Source organism: Branchiostoma floridae, chromosome 13 (genome assembly GCF_000003815.2).
Source record: "Branchiostoma floridae strain S238N-H82 chromosome 13, Bfl_VNyyK, whole genome shotgun sequence".
NCBI classification, from domain to species: Eukaryota; Metazoa; Chordata; class Leptocardii; order Amphioxiformes; family Branchiostomatidae; genus Branchiostoma; species Branchiostoma floridae.
The window spans coordinates 11266680-11287252 of record NC_049991.1 but is presented as its reverse complement, the minus strand read 5'-3'; the positions used below and the strand labels follow the sequence as shown (position 1 = coordinate 11287252).

The window sequence follows — 20573 nt, the reverse complement described above, 5'->3', positions numbered from 1 at the left end:
GAGGTAATCGTCAAGTTTGGACGAATTTGAATATTGGTCTGACGCGGGTGGATTTTTGGATGGATTATAGCCATGGACTTTTTGTTATAAAATGTTAATCTCCAAGCAGATCCTACGGTGCCATAACATAGTATCAAAGCTGGCCAGGGAGTATAGCCGGCTAAGGGAGTCAAACGGGCACCGGAAGTGTTACGGGAAGTTTGATACTATACATTACGCACCGTGGATCTGGTTGGAGATTAATAAAATGTAACGTTATCCATCATAGGAGAATGTAACGTTATTTCAGAAGAATCCGTCAGCAAATTAAACCGTCACATTTTTTCCTGTTACAAGTAATTTATCAATAAATAGAATAATATGCTTCCTGTTAATGGTTGCAAGAACGATAACTTGTTGGCATTTTTCCATCATGACTTTATTCATTCACAGACTTTTAGACTCTTAACGTTACATGGCCTTGTGATAAAGAAGAATTTCTAGAACTTCGTAAAAACGTGAACACACGAGGCAGTACACTTCGTTGTCGGTCACTGAAATCAGCCTTGCACTCAGCAAGCAAGAGATTGATGGGGAAAATCGTGATAATTATTTCCATATAATGAATGAATGAATGAAAGACCTTTATTGTACATTCATGCCTCGACGGGCTAGGTACAGGTCACTGATAACAGACATAACAGACATATGCAGGGACAACAAGATACAATTTAACTAATTGAAGGTACTAAGCTAACATTATGGTCGACATCATAATATACATCTTATTGGGATCTATATCTACAGAATATATCGAGATGATATAGTGCAGGGTATTGTCTAATCTATCTTATGTATTTTTGTAGCTAGTTGATAGACACAGTCCTTTCGAGAAGATGTGGGTGGCCCTGAAAAGGGCCGGGATTCAGGAGAGATGAAGGTTCATTTGGAGCTGGTGTACTTGGTGACGGCCTTGGTGCCCTCGCTGACGGCGTGCTTGGCCAACTCGCCAGGCAGCAGCAGGCGCACGGCGGTCTGGATCTCCCGGCTGCTGATGGTGGAGCGCTTGTTGTAGTGAGCCAGGCGGGAAGCCTCAGCGGCGATACGCTCGAAGATGTCGTTGACGAAAGAATTCATGATTCCCATGGCTTTGCTGGAGACACCGGTGTCGGGGTGCACCTGCTTGAGCACCTTGTAGATGTAGACACCGAAGGTCTCCCTCCTCTTTCTCCTCCTCTTGCCCTTGGCCCCAGCAGGCCTGGCCTTTCCGGCCTTCTTGGCGGCTTTTCCTCCTCCTTTTGGCGGCATCTCGACACACGCGTAAATGTTATGTGGTGACGTACACGATGGGTCGAACAGTATTTATATCAAAGTTTATGCAAATTTTGAGATTCTGGCGCTGTTCCACACGGACGTGTTAGAAAGCATATAGACTTCTCCAGTGCTGATTGGTGAATAAATAGTTACTGGTATCTGATTGGTCAGTCAGTATGTCTGTCTGGATCCCCTATGTTGGTATAAATTTGTTTTGCAGCCATTTTGTCATTTTTCAACACGCTCTAACGGTCCAACGTTCATTTCAAACATGTCTGCTCGTGGTAAGGGAGGAAAAGTCAAGGGGAAGTCCAAGAGCCGCTCGTCTCGGGCAGGTTTGCAGTTCCCCGTCAGCCGTGTGCACCGTTTCCTACGCAGGGGCAACTATGCCGAGCGTGTCGGTGCCGGCGCTCCAGTCTACCTGGCCGCCGTGCTGGAGTACCTGACCGCTGAGATCCTCGAGTTGGCCGGCAACGCTGCCCGTGACAACAAGAAGACTAGAATCATCCCCCGTCACCTCCAATTGGCCGTCCGTAACGACGAGGAGCTAAACAAGCTTCTGTCCGGTGTGACTATCGCTCAGGGAGGTGTGCTGCCCAACATCCACGCTGTGCTTCTGCCCAAGAAGACAGCTGCAGGGTTGGGCAAGGGCAAGAAGTCTAGTCAAAGTCAGGAGTATTGAACAGACCTTGAGCAAGAATAACCCCGGCCCTTTTCAGGGCCACCCATATCTTTCCAGAAGAACTATAAATCTTATCACGATTAACTTGTTAGGTAGTTAGTCGTGTTGCAAATCAGTTGCAGGTGTCTGCTCTAAGTCAAGATCACACAGGTGCATCACTTTATGGAGATAAGTAGATGAGTAGTGCATGGATGAAAGTGATACATCCAGGTAATAGGATATGATTTTCGAAACGGTCAGATGTTTCAAATGGCATCCGCCATCTTTGACCACCGACACTGAAGTGATTTGGGAGAAACTGGTCTGGATGAGACTCCCTTTCATGGTGAACGTTTAACAGTTTACCAATTGAAAGTACTTTCCTGGAACCATAGCAAACTGGCAAACCAGTGCCCCCCCCCCCCCCTCTACCATAATTCTACCTACTAGGTATGAGCTAATTTTGCTTAAGAAATATGGAACTTTATGCTGATGCTACCCCCCACCAGAATAGTATTGGAGCATCCCATTTTGTCACTATTAATCATTTTATCAGATAGTTAAGCTATCCCCTTGGAATGAAATACTAGCACACAAGAAGTTTGATATCGTCTTATGAAATTTTCAACTTAAACAATTGGTATTGCAACAATGGAATGTTGATCATAGGTTTTATGACAAGCAGTCTTTGTTAATAGAGCCACAAATATTCATTCAATAGCATGATAGTGCATTTACACTACTTCAAATCTTGATCCCATCGTGAATCAGCATGTAGGTTCCTCAAGAGAATTAAGTATTGCCTTCACACATTCAAGCAAATTACTGTGACAACCAAAATTTCACTCATATTTTCCTTGTTAACTACTATCAATCATCTAATACTTTGATACAGATAAAACATTATCAGCTGTTGGCAGATCATTATTGACATACAATGTAATTATGTATGTATTAAAATTTAGCATAAGTAGTCAGCAAAGTTCTATACTTGGTGTTACTGCATCAAAAGTATCTATGAGTCTATGACTACATTGAATTTCTTCATATCAAATGGATGGGGTGGTAAAACAGGTGTACTTGATGCAGTATGTATGCCACGGTTCTCTGGCTTTATAATAATACAGGCTGTGGCTGTGGCTAGAGAGTAGTGCAGACAGCCACAGACAACGGTCCATCAGGGTTTGGTCATATGGATTTAGAAAAATGATCACTAAAAGAAGAAAAAATACAGACATACATAACACATAATACAAAGCAGCTGAAAATCCACTTTGAATAATTCATGACCTGTGGCTGATGAAAAATAAGAGTTTTGTAAATTTTCCATGTGGCCCAGCACAGCAAAGAACACTACATGTGCACAGGTTTCAGCACAATAGCATGCTGACCCATCCTTGAATTAATCTTCATTACATGATTGCAGTTTTCAGTATGTATGGTGGCATCTTTCAATCCTAACAACCTATGCTAATTGCTTGAACCAAGCCAAGGTAAAGATCAAGAGACATGGCATGAATATTTGTGTGATCACTTATAATCTCTGTGATAACATAATACAGACTGACCTTCAGTTTTTGGTTTCAGTTGCCAGCATTCAAGGTCCATCTTGGGACATGGGCTTAACAGTGGATTCCTTTGGGAAAAGTATATCTACAGAAAGTCTTGCTGATGCAACAATATTCATCATCCACATATAGAATCGTAATGCTGTACGATTGAAGAGTACATGTATGTTGCTGGTCCATCTTGGGACATCAGTTTAAACATGGCTTCCTTAGGGAAAAGTAAATCTACAAATCTTGCTGATGCAACAATATTCATCATCCACAAATACAGAACTGTAAAGCTGTAAGGTTGCAAAGTACAACAGAACAAAAATGCTTTTCATGTTTATGTTACTGCATAATGTTCGGTTGGAAATATTCAACAGCTCAGTCGGCCATCTGTTAGTAATGTTTTTATAAGGTTAATCAAGTCAATGGCATCTACCCAAGACAAGTTCTTTTTGAAAATTCTTACAATCCTTTTAAACTTATAAACATGATCATTTTCCCTCCTCTAAATTTGACATCACTATGCAAGTCACACCAGAGACATCAATTTAGAAAAGCTACATGTGAATAACACCCACATTTGATGTGATTGTTTATCAGCATTATTCTGGAAGGTGCCTCTTGTCAGCAAGAGGGTTGTCCATAGATAGATAACATGTTGTGCCATCAAGCTCATGTGTATCAAATATCAAGATACATTTCAATCCTATTGAAAATTTCCATTCAAGTTGTTGGTACAAACTACTGGCATTCAGAAGGCCACATCTATCTATTCCTGTTGTTCTCAGGCTACACAAATTAAGAAAGAAGTCTTCTAGGCTATTTCAAGAGCCAATCTCTGTTCCTTGGAGCAGTCACAAAAATGCATGGCATTCTTAATAAGCTTCCTTACTGTGCTCCCAGACTTGATCAGACCAATCAATATCATCATTTTTTCAGCAGTCTGTGAGGCCAGAAAATATACTAGTAAAGATGGCTGCCTGCTCCATCAGTTGGTCTTGTACCAGAGGAAGCTGACCAGGTTCGGTGGGACAGCCAGGTCGTTGATATGCTGCAGTCTTTTCCTGCCCAGAGTCTTCCGCACGGCCCACCTGGCCAGGTACACCAGGGGCCGGGGGTTACCTGGGGGAGGAGAACGGGAGAATGTGGTTTCATCAATGGTCGAGAGATGTAAAATGTAAAACACTAGATAGCCTCTAATAATATTTAAGCCCCCATGCCCTTGACAGTAGGTTATCGCAGGTTATACATTCTGCTGAAGCTTACTCAATTACGGTCCCACATGAAAAATGAGAACCCTGCCTCTGGAGCAGCATTGATTGAGTGAATTGAAATTGAAGAATCCTCAGAGACTGGAAAACATGTCTAGAAAATGTTGCGCATGAGAGGTGAGATGCATGCAGCATACATAACAGCTCTGATACACCTGCGGTCCATTTTGTGTTTCAGTAACATTCTTGGCATGAAATTTCAATCATGTTACGTTCAACTGTCTTTCAATCATACATTTGTTACATTCACACTCCTGCAAAAGCATACCTAGTGCCATATCAATTCGTCTAGATTGAAATTATGACTGTACATGAAAGATGATGATATTTTGATAGAAACCTCTTCCTCGTCATGAAGGAGGCAAAATCATATTCAATTTTATTTCAGGAGTGTACAAGATACTTCAACGACCTCAGCAGTATCTTACAAATGACAGCCCTTATTTAGCTGTCAGTTGTGCAGAAAATAATTTGTGTAAAACATAATTACATCTTTACAACAGAAATTACTAACAAGAGGATTGGGTTATCTGTAAATAGATATTGTCCAGGTCTGGATAACAAATCCTCACAACATTTATCATACTGTCAATCTGTTGAGTATAGAAGCATAGATTAATCAGTACCCAGTGACACCGCATGATATATCAGCACTGTATTGTGATGTTGTCAAGAGGGTGTAGGTAGGATAATAAAACTTTTTTTCATATTGTTCTTTTCTACATATTTTATGCTATTTCTATAAGGTTTTCACTACATTGATGATACCTAATAAATAAGATAAGATCCTACCGGTAGATCAGGTGATCCAAAATGAATAAGGCACAGAACTATTTGAATTCGTAAAAACAGCCAATGGCCACTCTGATACAGGTTTCAGATATTTCATTGCCCAGCACTTTGTCTTGAATTGGCCATCAGAACACTATATATAAAATGGCACTAGTATCATATTTCTTCCTGCATGCTTTGTCAGTAGATACTTTGAAAGGCAAAGACTTGATTTTATGATCCTTGTAAATCCATACGTGGATTATAAATCACCCAGATTGGGCCACAAAAGGGTTTGGTCTAATTTGTAATTCCACAACAAGAACCCAGCTTCTCAATAATTTGCATCAGCTTCACATCAGACCACATGGGGCAAATTCGGGTAACCATAAAGCCACTGGAAAGCTTTTTAAGTATGCCATAACTAACCACATTCAGAGATTGCTTACTCAAATCTCCCATTGCAGATACCGGTGAATTTAATACAGTACTCCCAAGTCAAGAGGATGTTACAGTGCATAAGGAGACCATACCTGCTTGCTGTTGAATGTTTGCTAACCAGCAGGCTTGTTACATGTAAGTCAAAATATGACCCAAGGTTTTGGCCTATGCAAAGAAGGAATGTGAGTCATCATGTTTCTTTCAGTGAATACTAATATGCAAGCTGTGAGGTACTCCAGCACGGCGGCCAGGTAGACTGGAGCACCGGCACCGACACGCTCGGCATAGTTGCCCCTTCGTAGGAAACAGTGCACCTGGTGCTCAAGCCAGGTACAAAGGGAACATAGACTAAATGGTCATTCTCTCAGTGTAAAGCACATTGTTCTATAGTATAGCTACAGTTCATAACTTACAGTCAAACCTGTACAAGTGACCATCTATACAAAAGGACCAGCCAACCAATTTTGGTGGTCCCTCAGATAATTTTTCCCATTGGCACAAGTTAATAATATTTCTGTCTACCGTGACCACCTGTATATATGGACCAGATTCTATTGCTCCCCTGAGTGGTCTTCTTGAGCAGGTTTCACTGTACATTTCAGCCCAATGACAGTGTACTTACTTTCTGCATATTTTAGATACCGATAGCAGCCGGTATTTTTGCCAGCGGAGTTAGCCCAGTCAGAAGCCCTCCGCCCATTCTCATCCGTAAGGTACACATCTGCCCCGTGGGTGACCAACAGCTTGATCAAGTGTTCACATCCTGACTTGGTGGCCAAGTGCAATGGCGTCACACCGACAAGAAAGTAGTTTGATGTCACGTTGACTGATGCCCCATGTGCCAACAACGTGTTCATGCATGCTCCATTCTTGTTGATACTGCAGAGATGCAGCGCAGTCTGCTGGTACTGGTTCACAGGTTCATCTAAGTCACATCCCGACAAGGCAATCAGATGGATGCACTCCAGGTAGTCCCTATGGCCGTGCATGGCCGCCTCGATCAGGGAATGGTGGGGAATTCCAGAAAATTCTGTCAGTGCTCCAGCCTGAAGGAGCAGCTTGACAACAGGGGCGTGGCCCTCCCTGGTTGCCACGTACAGTGGTGTCTCTGGGTACTTGCACTCCAGGTTAGCACCTGCATCTATGAGGAGTCTAGAATAAAAACAGGGAGATATGCTGTAGTCAGGTTGATCACTGAGATGGTATTACAATTTTTACATAGTTTGGTTTGAAATAAACAACCTAAACATGTACCATATGTTACTCACGGGTATCATTAATCCCATGTTGGGCTTCAAACCTTTCATACAGACAAAAACATTCATGACAGACTTTTCCCATTTAGAGCTCTGTACCAATGATGATATCCATTCCATTATATCCCCAATCCTACTGGTATGTTCCTATTTCATGCTTTCTGACAGTGCATTTGTCACTGGAGGCAGACAATAAATGGAATTTGGAACAGACCAAAAATATCCATGTAACAAGTTTCATCCTTTTATGTCAGAAGCATTAAGTGGTCTAAATTCACAAGAGAGATCTCTATGCTATGCACAAGAGCCATCAGCAGCTTTGATGTTTTCATCAGCACAGTTATAATGTGCTCTGTTATGTCCAGTATAAACCATCAAGTTTATCAGATGCACTTTTCAGCACCAAGGCTAGCACCATATATGCCAACAATGTCAGCTCGCTTCAATCATACGTGCTGATTAAAGGGTTGAATTTCAGTCTATTTTAATGAATTATGTGTACATGTATACATTACATATACATCTACTTTGTTAGATGTACATGTAACAAGAATAGTATATCCTTATTAGTAAATGTAGCAGTGATAATCTAGCACTACAGATGTCTTTGCCATGTGCTCAAATGTCAGGGACATCTACAACAAACTTATTTTTAGAACGTCCAGTACATATGCAAATTAACCTGACATGTGAGCAACAAGCCTTATATTAGAGCTGATTATAGATGCTTTTAAGGGTTAGTAATGTATGTCTCCCAAACTAGTGCAACTATCTTACTCAACATGCCCAGGTGTCAGGAGGAAATGTAGACAACCCAGCTTCTCCCTAACAAACAGAAGCTGGCACAGACCTGACACATTCTGTATGTCCACCGGAGGAGGCGATCCACAGGGGGGTCCACGACGAGCTCACATCTCGCAGACCATCTGCCAGAGCCCCCTGCCTCAGCAGCAGAGAAACACATTCGTGGTGACCATCTTTCGCAGCCATGAACAGTGGGGTACACGCACTGTTATCTGTTATATCTGCAATAACAGGAGACATCAAAATGTACATATGTTAGCTCATCAGAAAAATGTCAAGTGACTGCAATGCTTTATTTCATTGAGTAAGGAAACTGATCCTTATCAGACTGTACAGTCAAGTTTACTTCTTCAGTCTAAATGTTCTCATGGACTATGAAGCCAATCGTAATGGCTTCTAGACCAGATATAGTCTAAAACAATTGCTTCATTCTTCACTTCTACACTACATGAATCACATGATGTGGAGTTTGAGATAACTGTAACATTGCATCATCATTCTTCAAACACGTCGTTCAGAGACATGGTTTTGAGTGGAAAATTGGCAAAGACTGAAATACTCAAAAGCACCAGTATCTTTTCTATATGCAATGTAAAGCATCTGAGACCATGAAACATCTAACACATACTAAGAAACAATATATCAAAGCAGGCACCAGGGATTGCTCTTCAGATTTCTATCAACCTAAGTAGAGGACTGGGACTCTAATATGCAAAACTGACTATTTTGAGGCTACTGAACTGGAAGAGATTTTATCTGCAGCTGCTGTATTCCCCATTATCAAGATCAAGGAATATATCTAGCTGTCACTGTTAAATTTGAATAAAATTCAAAAGCAAATTAAAGCCAAGATTGCTACTACTAGTATTGGCTGTAATGCTACTGATATTGCTATGATATAAAATGTCCATTTTAGAATTCACAATTAAGTTTCAAATAAAACATCTGGTCAAAATCATCTAGAGACACGTTATTTGTTTGAAAGGAATGTATCCTATAGCTGCAGACAAGACCATTTTAGGTATTCCTAATGTTTACACCAAAACAACCCCCGCCCCTAATGCCCACATCTCTCATTAGATTTCCTGCAACGTAGTGGAATAATGAGATGCAGTCTGAACGGTGTAGGCATAAGGCTTATATACAAGGACATTAACAAGTCATTGTATGCAGTGTAATCATCGGACCATCTACAATGTGCACAGTGTTTAGTTGATGGTTTGATTCAGTGCAGATGTCAACATGTACATTTAACTACATAGGGCTTTAGTTTACATTTTTATGTTACTACTTGTGAGATTGACAATCAGTGCTGGCAGTATTTCAGTAATTGTTTGGCTCTCCCTGACTTTGAAAGCAACCAGGTCACTTTTAAGTTACCACAGCTGTTGCCAGCCTGTAGACACTGTTACTGTAACAGCATGAACATCAGATTGAAGACAATTAAAAGAAATCAAATGCCTTGGTTGCATGGTCTACTTGGGACTGATCAGGATTTAAGCAATCCTTATCGAGACATCTAAGTTTAGAATATTCCGGTCCCCCTGCTATTCACCCCATGGCTTGTTTGCCTACATGATTTATTGGCAATTTAAACATTTTGTCAACAATGCCTGAAGCACATATTTTGACACTGATTTTTATCACTGATTTGGGCTTTCTGTTACTTCTCTTAAGTCATTGGATCCAAAGGCAGAGGCTAGACATAAAAAAAATGTCAAGTGCTTGATCAAGGGATCCCCTTTACATCGCTAAGATAGGAAAATCTAACGATGAGTCTTTATCATCAGATTTTATAGCTTGAAAAGCCGCAGCCTCCACATTAAGGCTGGTGCACGTGCCAAGGATGCTGAGGGGCACTAGTATCCCTTTTTGTACCTTCATCACAGTGCCTACATAAAACATGATCATTGAGCATTTTGATAGGTTATCTCACTATGTGATTATCTTCTGTCTTTTTTTTCAACCCCAAATAAGCTACAACATTGTCTTGTAGTAAAACGATATAAGAATAAGGTAATCAATATTTAGTAGAGAATAGTCTACTCACACAAGCTAGAAATATGTGAGTACTAGTACTAGATCTATAACTGTACATTGTACAAATATTGTTTTGAAGACCACACTTTATATTCCTAAGGCAGATATCATTTTTAGTTAATTACCAACAATGGTAAAATAAGTCAACACTGAGTCATGCACAAATTCTTTAAATTGCTAGACTATTGACATTGCCCTTGTTTCATGCATTCCGAGATTCCCCCTTCAAACTTGAAAACCCCTTGGTGGACCCATTCTGCCAAGAGTCATCAATTTTGGCATCCCAACTACCACTGCCACTGGTAACATGAACCTTGCCAACCCCAGCCTTTTTACCAAAGCCTAGGGGAAGTGGTGTTCAGAATACATGTACCAAGTGTCTGCTGCATAGGAAATGCAGGTCTTACTGGATTTTTACTACAAGGTCCTGTGGCACTGTAATTTTTGGTTGTTATGTTGAAAACTGGGACATGGAAGACGGATTGTCCAATTCGTTGTTCTTGTTAGGAATTGAATGTGGCAGCAATACAAAGGTCAAACTGCATCAAGGTAGACATTTCTTCCTTTACAGCCTTTGTCAACAGCGATTTAGCAAAATAAGGAGGGGAAGTTTGAGTAATTTTATGGCCATCACAAATTTGATCTTAAGAATCTAAAGAATATGGTCAGAGATATCTTACGAATTATGAAGAAACATCTAATTTACTACTATTATTTTCTGGTGACAGTTCTCACCATTGTTATCTTGTAGTGTATGTTAAAAAAATTTCTGAATAATATTACATGTTGCATTAAGCCTTAGCTAAGTAGGAAGTTGCAAATTAACTTCAAATTAATGGTCTATGTCCTTGTATTTTATGTTTAAGCTTTGCAGTATTATTTTTACAACTTCCCTCATGAAGCTGGGATTTCTGTTACTGTACAATAAAACTGAGGTCAAAATTATTGTCTGCAACAGGTGGTTATTCTACCTCCAATGTCACAACTTCTGAGAATAGACTTTGTTCTCAGTTCATTTCAATCATCCTGTGTTTGAGGTGACATCATTGTTTTCCAAGCCTGTACTAGTTGTTCCTATTCTCCAAGCAGAGGTTGAGTCACAGAGATATGGTAGTAGTCAAGATCTTTACCTGATCTCAACCTCTGCTTGGAGTTGTTCCTGTATTCCTTACAAGTTACATCTAGCATGTCTCCTTATCTGGGGCTTACTGAGTTGGGAAATGTTTTATGCATGTCAGTTGGAAGCTTTATTCTGTTTCCAAAAGCCCCAGCTGCTGCTGACCTGGTTTGATCTGGATTGCCTGATGTTGCACCAGTAATCTTCGTCTCTCAAACCACAATCAACACAAGTGGGCTGCCGCTATAGAGGCTTTAGAACATTATTGTGTTGATTGCCTTCTTATTGTTGCCATACATTGTAGCATGTCAAGCAATAAAGTCGAGCAATAAAGTTCATGCCAAAACATCATTCTAGTTAACTTTTACCAACCAAAATGACAGGCTGTTGATTAAATTTTTTTTTTCTAAACTTCTAAAGGGATACCTATCCAATGTGAAATTTACATTCACACACAATTTGACATATATGACATAAATGCACTCTTTTATACATACATAAAGACAATACATGTACATGTATATAAAAATACTGCAGGTCCACTAGCATCATATTTGCACAGAAGATGACAAACAAGACTAAATCTCAGGTCCTGATATTAGTTTAAATAGCTACTTAGAATATGACACAGCCTCAGCTGCAAATTGTAGAACGCTTTGAGCATTTTGTCTCACCAGTTGCAAGAGAATGAATGTTATCTAAGGATGAGCCATCATGTTACCTGTTGTACACCCCCATGTTTATGACTCACGTATGAAAACTGCAAGTGAGTTTCATGTTGCCTTTGGAGTTTTATTACCAAGTCTTTGAAGCTCCATGCTATAGAAAAGCCTCACCTGATCGTCCTGATGTGAAGATTAATTCTTTCTGGAAATGCTATTCTAACTGAGGGCAGTCTTAGGAAGAGCAAAGTACTGTAAATGCAGAAACTTTTGCGGTGGTTTAATGTTTGCAGTTTTTGCAGCGGCCGCATCACCGCGAAATTAAAACCAACGCGAAAAGTCCATTTTCTCGCTACCGCGAAATTAAATCTCCGCGAATTTAAATGCATTCACAGTACTGTTTTTCTCTAATATCCACAGAACTCCATACGTCGACCTGTACTGTAGTGTAGCCTTTGGGGATTGCCAATTAGTGGAAATATTGCCAGGCAATACTTTTCATCACACCAGCACACGCAGAGATGGAGGATGTTAAACTAAGGGCCTCCTTGGTTGCACTTAGTTGAATAATGTACAGGCAAATATCAACAATAATCATATCACTGAATAAAGGAAAAATGTCTCCAATATATAATATATATATGGAGATTAAACACCATCATACCAGACCCTCTTCCTGGTCGAATGTTCCAGTGTATAGTTTTCAGTCAGAAAATGTAGGTCAGACGTGGTAAATTGATATATGGTTATACTAGCCTGATGATGATAGCTGTTTCACGTGTCTGCGTACTGATGAATGACAGCAACGCTAATTCATAATTGATATTCTACATGAACTGCAATAAAATTGTAAGTTACACAGATGGGAAACTTTGACAGTACTGATGTTTGCCCTTTTTTTTGCAATTTCTCTGCACTTACCGATGGGTATTCTGTTCTCCTCCACAATTCTCTTCAGGGTGCGCAGGTCCCCCCTCTCGGCGGCCTGGAACAGGTGTTTCACCGTGTAGTCCTCGCTCTCGTCGTCCGACTCGGAGGCGCGCCTCTGCAGGTCCGTGAAGCTCTCCACCGCCGAGACCCCGGCTCCCATCTTTTTGAGCCGCGAACGGACTTGGCCCATGGCAGAGGCACCCCACCTACTCTCCCACACAGAAGTCGAGATGGAGCGGGATTTGCAATGCAAATCCAACTGGGATGATCCCCCTGGCCGCAATGCGATGGGAGTAGCTGACCCACTAAATTTGGACGGTGGAAATATTGATTAGAGCCCGACTAAAAGTCGTTCGGCCATCGCGCATCGTGCACAGCCTGCACCGCCGTTGCCTTTCCTCCGATCATGACTTGGGACCGGCTGAACATAAATATTGACACCGCGTAGGCGTGCACGGCAGGTGGAGCGAAGGGCGATATTTATTTAATGTGATGACGTCACGCGACCCGGACGTAGAATTTTTGTCGTGACGTAGGCAGACCGCAGCACTGAATTTGCAGTGACACGTAAACAATGTAGTCCCAATTCAAACCGCAGATTAGAATTAAAGACAACTTTGTATCAATCCTAGGTAGGGTTAAGATCAAGAGAAGACATTGCATTGTCAGTTAACGGCTTTTATTTCCGATGCCCTGGAAAATATTATAAAGCCTCAGTTATAAGGACGCTGCGGAGGGATATTGACATTTTTATCTGCTGTACTCAGACGGGTAAACAACGAAGCAGGTTGTTGGAAGGTCGCTGCTGTGAGCCTGGCGGAATCACTTTCCCTTTATTTTCCTAGCCTCCTGGTGAACCCAAGATCTGCGGGAGATCACAGGCGGGATGTTCAGCGATCCAACAGCAGAGGGTTACAGCGGGAGGGGATATCAGGGTGAGTTGAATCCCTGGGTGTTGTCAGAGTTAACCCGGTTTGGCAACTGTTTCGCTTGACGTGACCTCCGTGATCAAGATAAACTCGGCTCCTACACATGAGAATAATTTAGCTACTCTGGTTACCACAGATGTCATACTTTTTTAAATGACAGGTGCCATATGCAGAGCATTTTGTGTGTTTCATATGGACGCATGGTGATGTGGTGTGTGATACGTCTCTCGGCTTGCATGTATGATGTTGGAAGAAACCGGTTTTTTAAAAATGATAAAACATGGCTGGCATACTAGTATACAGTTGCGATCAAGGAGGTCCTCTTTGTTCCAGTCTATCCTGTGGCCGTTTAGATAACTTTGTGTTTGCGCTACATTTAAAGGGACCAAGCTTTTGAAATTGGCTCTTTAAAAATTACTCGGTACCTCCCACGACTGTGGGGAGGGGGGCGTTTACCTTAAAAGTGGTCAAGGTAATTTCCCATGGGAATCGACAGGTGTTAAATGCATTATTTCTTTGAACATTATTTCCGATTGCTCCGTAGGTAACTATAGACTTGTCCCAAATGCGTGCCATTTATCAGCTACAACGAGCTCTCAATGAAAAAGATACATAAGACAAACTACCTGGTAACATGACACCTGTGTTCGTAATAGGTAAGCCAGGTAAACCCATTATGTGGGTGTATTGTTTGGGGTTACAGAAAAACCTGATCCACTTGGTGCACAGCGTTGTACCTGTGCAAAAAAGGGGTATCAATATAGCAGTATTATCATTGTCGTAAATATGCAGGTTAGCAACAATTGTGGTGTACATGACTTGTGTTTTTTCTCACTAACTTTGTTATGTAACAGAGGGTGGTGCCAGTTCAACGGGTTCAGCACTGACCTGGCAAACACAAATCAGGGTGTCGTCATGTACTAGTAGTAGACAATTTATTAGCTTGTGTCATTATAAAATAATGGCCATATCATTGTTTTTTTGTGCAAGCTCAGTGAAAACAATGCCTGATTATGATGTACATAACCACCATTTACAAGTATTTTCCCCATCCTCCCTGTAATATTGGATGTGACTTATCTAAACATGTACACCACAAAATTATACATTTAGTGTCCGGGTTGACTCAAACAGGCCACAATATTCAGCATGGCCCTGCGGCGGAGGTGGGTTACATTACCGACTTGACAACCACCTGTTCGCTTGTAAACAACCCTCCATTCATAGCTAATGACCCAACACCTCATACATTTCTGTAGAGATGCAAGGTGTTAAGTCAACCTTGTTTTGTACAACATAACTCAGTTCCTCAGCATTCTTATAACCTCCATATCCGTGCTGTGTATATTTAAACTTGCAAGTACATAACACAAACATAAGTCTCCCTTCCTGAGCACATTTTCCATGTATGCAGCAGATGTAGTTGTTTGGTTGTTATTTTTAGATTTCAGTCACAAATAGGAAAAATTTGAAGTAAAGCATATTCTGTTAACTCAAAATATTACCCATCTTACTGCTATACTTTAACTATGTTTGATTATTTGTACATGTACCTTTTACTTGCAATTGAAGTTTCTGCTGCCAGCATTTTTGGTTACATGCCAATATCTTTCACAGAACACTCCCTGCTAGACCATTGATATTGTGTTTGTTACCACACTCAGGCTAGTTTAAGTATGCCATTTTAATATTGAACAGTTTGATAATGCAAACTTCACTCTATTTATAACTTCAACTTTAGTATATCATAACATACCAGGTAAGATAAACCTCTGCTCTGATGTCAAAATATTGTCATACAAATTTGCAGCATTATCTTAATTGCAAGTGGCATGTACAATCCACCTTAGTCACTGAGGTATCTTATTCCTAATAATGAGTGTTGTTACCTTGTGTTTGTCATTCGCTGCACCAAATACTTGTGTTGCATCGCAGCTGGCATTCCTTTGTTTGCTACAAAGCTGTTGGACAAAAGACCCATCATTGATAACATTTGATTAAGTTGAAAGACATATCAGTGACATATTTTGGCTGGCCATTGCTTTATTTGAGGCACATGATTAACGAACCACGTACAAGCTAAATACGGAGATATGTGTTTGAAACAATTGCATATACACACTAGGTATATTGCTTACACCTGCTTTTCATATGGATAGCCATTTTCATTCAGACTCATGCAATCTTAACTTCAATCTGTCAATATCAATGGAGCTGTGGTGAAGACAACCCAGATTGCATTTTACTTATTGATGGCTGATTGTGTGAAAGGGTGTGCCTATGCTTGGATAAGGGAGGGACCTGAAAAGGTCATGCAGTATGTGTCAAAAGAGTAAACATTTGCAAATGTATTTGCGCATTGAGGTTATGGAGAAAATGATCATGATGGGATCAACCCAGCAAAAGAATGCACATGTTTTTACACCACTTTCCCTCTTATAAAAAAAAAATAATCATGTAAGAATTCTTCAATCTATTACATGTAGAAAGTTAAGTGCTAACTTTACTTACAATGCTAACTTCTAATGCTCACCAAGGTTGGAAACATGGTGGAAAAACTGGAAAAAGATGTGAGTTTTGCTTTCCAACAAAACCATCTCATGTAAAAAGCTACATGTCACAACTGTCATTGACAGCAGCATGTTATTAACCCTTTTAGAAACAACTGTAAGGTGCCTTATTATTTTCTACTTGTTCCTTTGAGATTTAAAAAGTGCATAACATAGATATAGCATGCATTAATGATTGCTTTGATGTTTCTATTCAATGATAAGATATAAGAATGTCACATTGACACTTCAGAACAAGGTGTGTTTTCTTTTCAGATATTCACCTTTCATCTATAGATTCAAGAGCACTTTACTGCTTGTGCATGACCTCGAAACTCTATACACATGATTTTACTTACAGTGTGGTTCCCAATAGATTTAAGTACCGGTATTTCATATGTAGACTGATTGTTGTACATAACTGTTAGAGTCGTAACACCTATGATTACTGTCTCCATAGCTGAGTCGCTGACAGAAGAGGAAGATGACACGTCAGGACCATCAGACCACGGGAGCGGGGAGGGTGTGTCAGTGGCAGCCACCTCTCTGCTGGGCTTCCTCAGCTCTCCTTCTGGGAACTACAGCCCGTCACCTGGGGGGCCATTCTCCGCCTTAACACCCAGCATGTGGCCGCAGGACATACTGGCCAAGATAGCTCAGGTAAAGCTCACAATGTTGTACGGATTGATGAAGGATTTGCAAATTAACGTACTCGGTTTGACCTAATCTCCAGGCAGATTTACCAGTAGCAGAAAATTCTACCGGTAGTAGTATCTAAGCTGAGCAAGGAGTGTCCACCAGCCAAGGGGATTGGTGGACACCTCTTGGCCGGCACTCCTTGGCCAGCGTACATACTACCTTATACCACCGGTTAATCTGCCTGGAGACTAGGTACAAAAATGTATGACCCTCCGCCATCAAACAACTACTTGTAGTTAGCTTACAGTAGAATTAGGAGGTGGTGTTTTGATCATATAGTAATAATAAATATCATTTTCTAAAATGTGGTCTGTCGGCTCTATATTTTTAAGTGCGGTTGTACTAACTTACAATGTTTTGTTCTACAGACGGAAGACTCGGAAGGCCAACCCGAGTTCAGATATGATGAATTTGGCTTCCGTGTAGAGGAGGAAGGTGAGGACTCTTGATTATACATTGTATCAAAAGTATCTTGTCCATAGTATACAGATAACTCTTAATGCACAAGAGTTTATTTTGTTAGTTTTGTATAAAATGCATAATTTAAGTCTTTCTGGGCATTGTACCTTATCTAGCTGTTATAAGCAAACATACTGAACAGTCCTTAGTAAAATTAATCTCATGAGTTTTTGTTTCTGCTACTCGCCTCTCTTGTGTTCCATTTGATCATTGGTGACATTACTGAGTCTTATACATTTCTGAATTTTCATCATCATCATCATTCACTGTGTTCTGCATCTACAGTCTTTGAAGAGTCCTGTAGCTGCATTCACTCTTTCTTCTTCTGCATTATCAATTAGTAATGTAATATAACCTGTTACCACAGATGCTGCAGAGCCTATGTCCAACAAGTTACTGAGCACCCCGCTGACAGAGGATCCACAGAACAGGCTGAAGTGGCAGGCCTACCTGGAGTTCACACATAACCACGAGGTGGGCGATCTCACGTGGGACAAGATCGAGGCCACGCTACAGAAGTCTGAGAAACTGAACCAGCTGGCGATGTCAGGCATCCCCCACAGCATGAGGGAACAGGTATGGCGGTATTGTGCTGATGACTTGTGCTGTAACAAGCTTGAGGCGCTTTATGATAGGCCACTGCAATCAGATATGAATAGAGATTTCCAATCATCAATACCAACTGTAAGCAGAACAACCAAAAAATAGAAATTTAAAAAAATCTGGATTCAACAAGAAAGCTTTGGGTTCTGTATCAATCTATAGTTTGTCAGGAAAATTTGAGCAGATAAAAATTCAGGAGATGTGATGTACACAAGTTAAAACATATCTTAGCAACAGACGAAGTCGACATTCTCGGCTTTCAGCTTCCTCCCACGTATGCATGGTAACAGAACAGTAGTGTTCATCAACACAATGCTTAGATGATCTGATCTGTTGCCATGCAGAGCATCAACTACATTATGAAGCATTCAATTGACTCATCAGTAGTAGTAGTAGATGCTAAATATAACATCTCAAGTGTAGTTATCGCTTTCATGTAATTGCTACGCTAATATTTCCAGCAGTCTTATCATACTTGTTGCTAGGATTAGTCACTCAAAGGGTGAAAATGTCCACAGCTAATGTCACTAATTGTCTCCTGAGTATTTCAACCTTTGCGAATGTGTGGACGCCGTATGTCCTGATGAGTCCCTTTGTGCTTATATTTGCCGTTGCTACACAATTCATCATACTAGTAGCTATTGAATAACGCAGCATTGATGCATGAAGAAAATACTAAATTTGGTACTGATCACAGGAAGAAAAGGCTGTCTAATAAGCAATTACTGCTTGATGGTTGCTACTAAATTCTTGGGAGACTCTTGCAGCCTTGTTGCCATGTGAGCTACCAGGATCTTGCACGTCATAGCAGGCTTGTTACAAAAGCCTGTTGCTCTCAGAGATTGCAATATTTTTAGACTTCCGCCAGTAATGTCAGTACTTAACCTTCTAAACTTTTTGATGTCACATTGTAAAGTGATATCAAAGTAAAGACTAGTACCATATTTTTGTATGTGTTCCCTAGAAAGTGCTAAAGATGAACCAAGGGCAGGCTTTCTTGTTACTGTCAATATCAATTAATGAGTAGTAAGGGTATAATAGACAGGATAAGAAACTGATGTGAATACTCTCGTATGACATTTGGTTTTCTTAGCAGTCATGTGGAGAATGAAATGAGAGTCAGGCATGTATAAAATGTCATCAAAGGTTTCCTAATGGGAATTATTTCTCTCTGCAGCTGTGGCTCAGGTTGTCTGGGGCTCTACAGAAGAAAGTGGGAAGTGAGACATCATACAAGGTAATGAGCTTGATGTTGAAAAACTCCTTAATTTGATGTTTTCCTTTTCAAAGAAATCAAGCAAGAACACATTGCTGTATTTCCGATTATTAGAATCTGATCTGATAACTTATTACTGTACAGTTAAGTTCTTGGTGCTTCTGTTTCAGGACATAGTAAAGGCTAGTTCAGATGACAACTCCCTGACAGCCAAGCAGATAGAGAAGGTATGTCTTGCCTTGTCTTTGGTATTACAACCTTTCACTAGTCTCCCTCTCCCTGTTTTGTTCATTTTGCCACTTTGAAATAGTACTAAGTAACAATACTGAATCCTGTGTATCAGAGTGAGTTTTCCTCTGTAATTGAAATGGTGCTGACTTGTCTGTACCCTCTAGGACCTGCTGAGGACCATGCCCAGTAACGCCTGCTTCTCTGACAAGGGCAGCACGGGCATCCCCCGGCTCAGGAGGATACTGCGGGGCCTGGCCTGGCTGTACCCGGACATCGGCTACTGCCAGGGCACCGGCATGGTAGGGAATGCTTCTCTTCAGAGAACTGTCAACTGTGCACTGCGTAAACAACTCATAAAACATACAGACTCACTTCTTTAACATTATGAAAGTTATGTGTACTTGCAAATGAAGATTTAAAAAATTGAAGGAACATGTTTTCTGTTGTAAATTGACTAAGATCATGCCAGTGGCTCATCAAACCCAAAGCGGATAAAATCTGCAGTGGTCAGATAGCAGGAGTGAGTTAATAAATGGTACACATTGCCTGAACATTTTTCAAAAATCTTTACAGATTGCTGCGTGTCTGCTGCTGTTTATGGAGGAAGAGGAAGCATTCTGGATGATGTGTGCCATTGTGGAGGACCTGGTCCCTGCATCCTACTTCTCTTCATCCCTCATTGGTGTACAGGTAACCAGCATTCTGTACATGTCAGTTATGCCACTCAGCAGGAATTTTGATCGACCAATAAGCCTATGAGAGCTCTGAATTACATATTTGATAGTACTAAGCCCAGTGGTCTTTTCAGCATTGCATACTTTAGAGATCAGCCAATGTTTGCATGCTCCCAAGCCCCATCTAATGCGATGGGGTAGATTTTCAGATGAAAAAAATATGCTCAAGTCTCTGGCAATTTTTAATTCATTCTCCTTCTGGCAATTAACTGTGTGACACTTGGGCTTTTGTTTTATCTGGCCGGCATCCCGGGAAGTATTTTTTTCCCTTCACTTTTGGATTTCTTTATATGTCCGAGCATGACTTCTTGAAAATAATTCTTAAAAATCCTATCTCTGGAGATTATAGTT

The 20573-nt window shown here is 40.7% G+C and overlaps 4 protein-coding genes across 4 annotated transcripts in view; 2 read left to right on the top strand and 2 right to left on the bottom strand.

The window, feature by feature from the left end:
* Positions 1-836: 836 nt before the first annotated feature.
* On the bottom strand, positions 837-1349 carry LOC118429022 (histone H2B-like). The gene has a single exon (XM_035839363.1). The coding sequence runs from the start codon at positions 1285-1287 to the stop codon at positions 922-924; it is 366 nt and encodes a 121-aa protein (XP_035695256.1). The 5' UTR covers positions 1288-1349; the 3' UTR covers positions 837-921.
* Positions 1350-1364: 15 nt separating this feature from the next.
* LOC118429004 (histone H2A-like) lies at positions 1365-2055 on the top strand. Its single transcript, XM_035839342.1, has one exon. The coding sequence runs from the start codon at positions 1565-1567 to the stop codon at positions 1973-1975; it is 411 nt and encodes a 136-aa protein (XP_035695235.1). The 5' UTR covers positions 1365-1564; the 3' UTR covers positions 1976-2055.
* An 836-nt stretch (positions 2056-2891) lies between these two features.
* On the bottom strand, positions 2892-13406 carry LOC118428975 (ankyrin repeat and SOCS box protein 1-like). Its single transcript, XM_035839302.1, has 4 exons — positions 12794-13406; positions 8100-8274; positions 6616-7145; positions 2892-4632 (listed from the first exon to the last, which is right to left on the bottom strand). Exons 1-4 carry the CDS (start codon positions 12990-12992, stop codon positions 4499-4501), a joined length of 1038 nt encoding a protein of 345 aa, XP_035695195.1. The 5' UTR covers positions 12993-13406; the 3' UTR covers positions 2892-4498.
* Positions 13407-13535: 129 nt separating this feature from the next.
* LOC118429046 (small G protein signaling modulator 3 homolog) overlaps positions 13536-20573 on the top strand; it is a 30007-nt gene continuing 22969 nt past the window's right edge. Inside the window, exons 1-9 of the mRNA XM_035839388.1 lie at positions 13536-13737; positions 16269-16301; positions 16741-16940; positions 17348-17414; positions 17806-18014; positions 19219-19278; positions 19428-19484; positions 19653-19787; positions 20062-20198. Of these exons, the coding sequence (XP_035695281.1) occupies positions 13689-13737; positions 16269-16301; positions 16741-16940; positions 17348-17414; positions 17806-18014; positions 19219-19278; positions 19428-19484; positions 19653-19787; positions 20062-20198 (947 nt within the window). The 5' untranslated portion in view covers positions 13536-13688. The remainder of the gene's footprint in view (positions 13738-16268; positions 16302-16740; positions 16941-17347; positions 17415-17805; positions 18015-19218; positions 19279-19427; positions 19485-19652; positions 19788-20061; positions 20199-20573) is intronic.

What these genes read in the sequence shown, in the direction of transcription:
- LOC118429022 (XM_035839363.1), bottom strand. Translation starts at nt 1,287, where the DNA reads ATGCCGCCAAAAGGAGGAGGAAAAGCCGCCAAGAAGGCCGGAAAGGCC.
- LOC118428975 (XM_035839302.1), bottom strand. Translation starts at nt 12,992, where the DNA reads ATGGGCCAAGTCCGTTCGCGGCTCAAAAAGATGGGAGCCGGGGTCTCG. An exon ending in GGAGAACAGAATACCCATCG is followed by an intron (nt 8,275 to 12,793) that starts GTAAGTGCAGAG and finishes CTGTTATTGCAG; the next exon opens with ATATAACAGATAACAGTGCG. An exon ending in GTATCTAAAATATGCAGAAA is followed by an intron (nt 4,633 to 6,615) that starts GTAAGTACACTG and finishes CTCCTCCCCCAG; the next exon opens with GTAACCCCCGGCCCCTGGTG.
- LOC118429004 (XM_035839342.1), top strand. Translation starts at nt 1,565, where the DNA reads ATGTCTGCTCGTGGTAAGGGAGGAAAAGTCAAGGGGAAGTCCAAGAGC.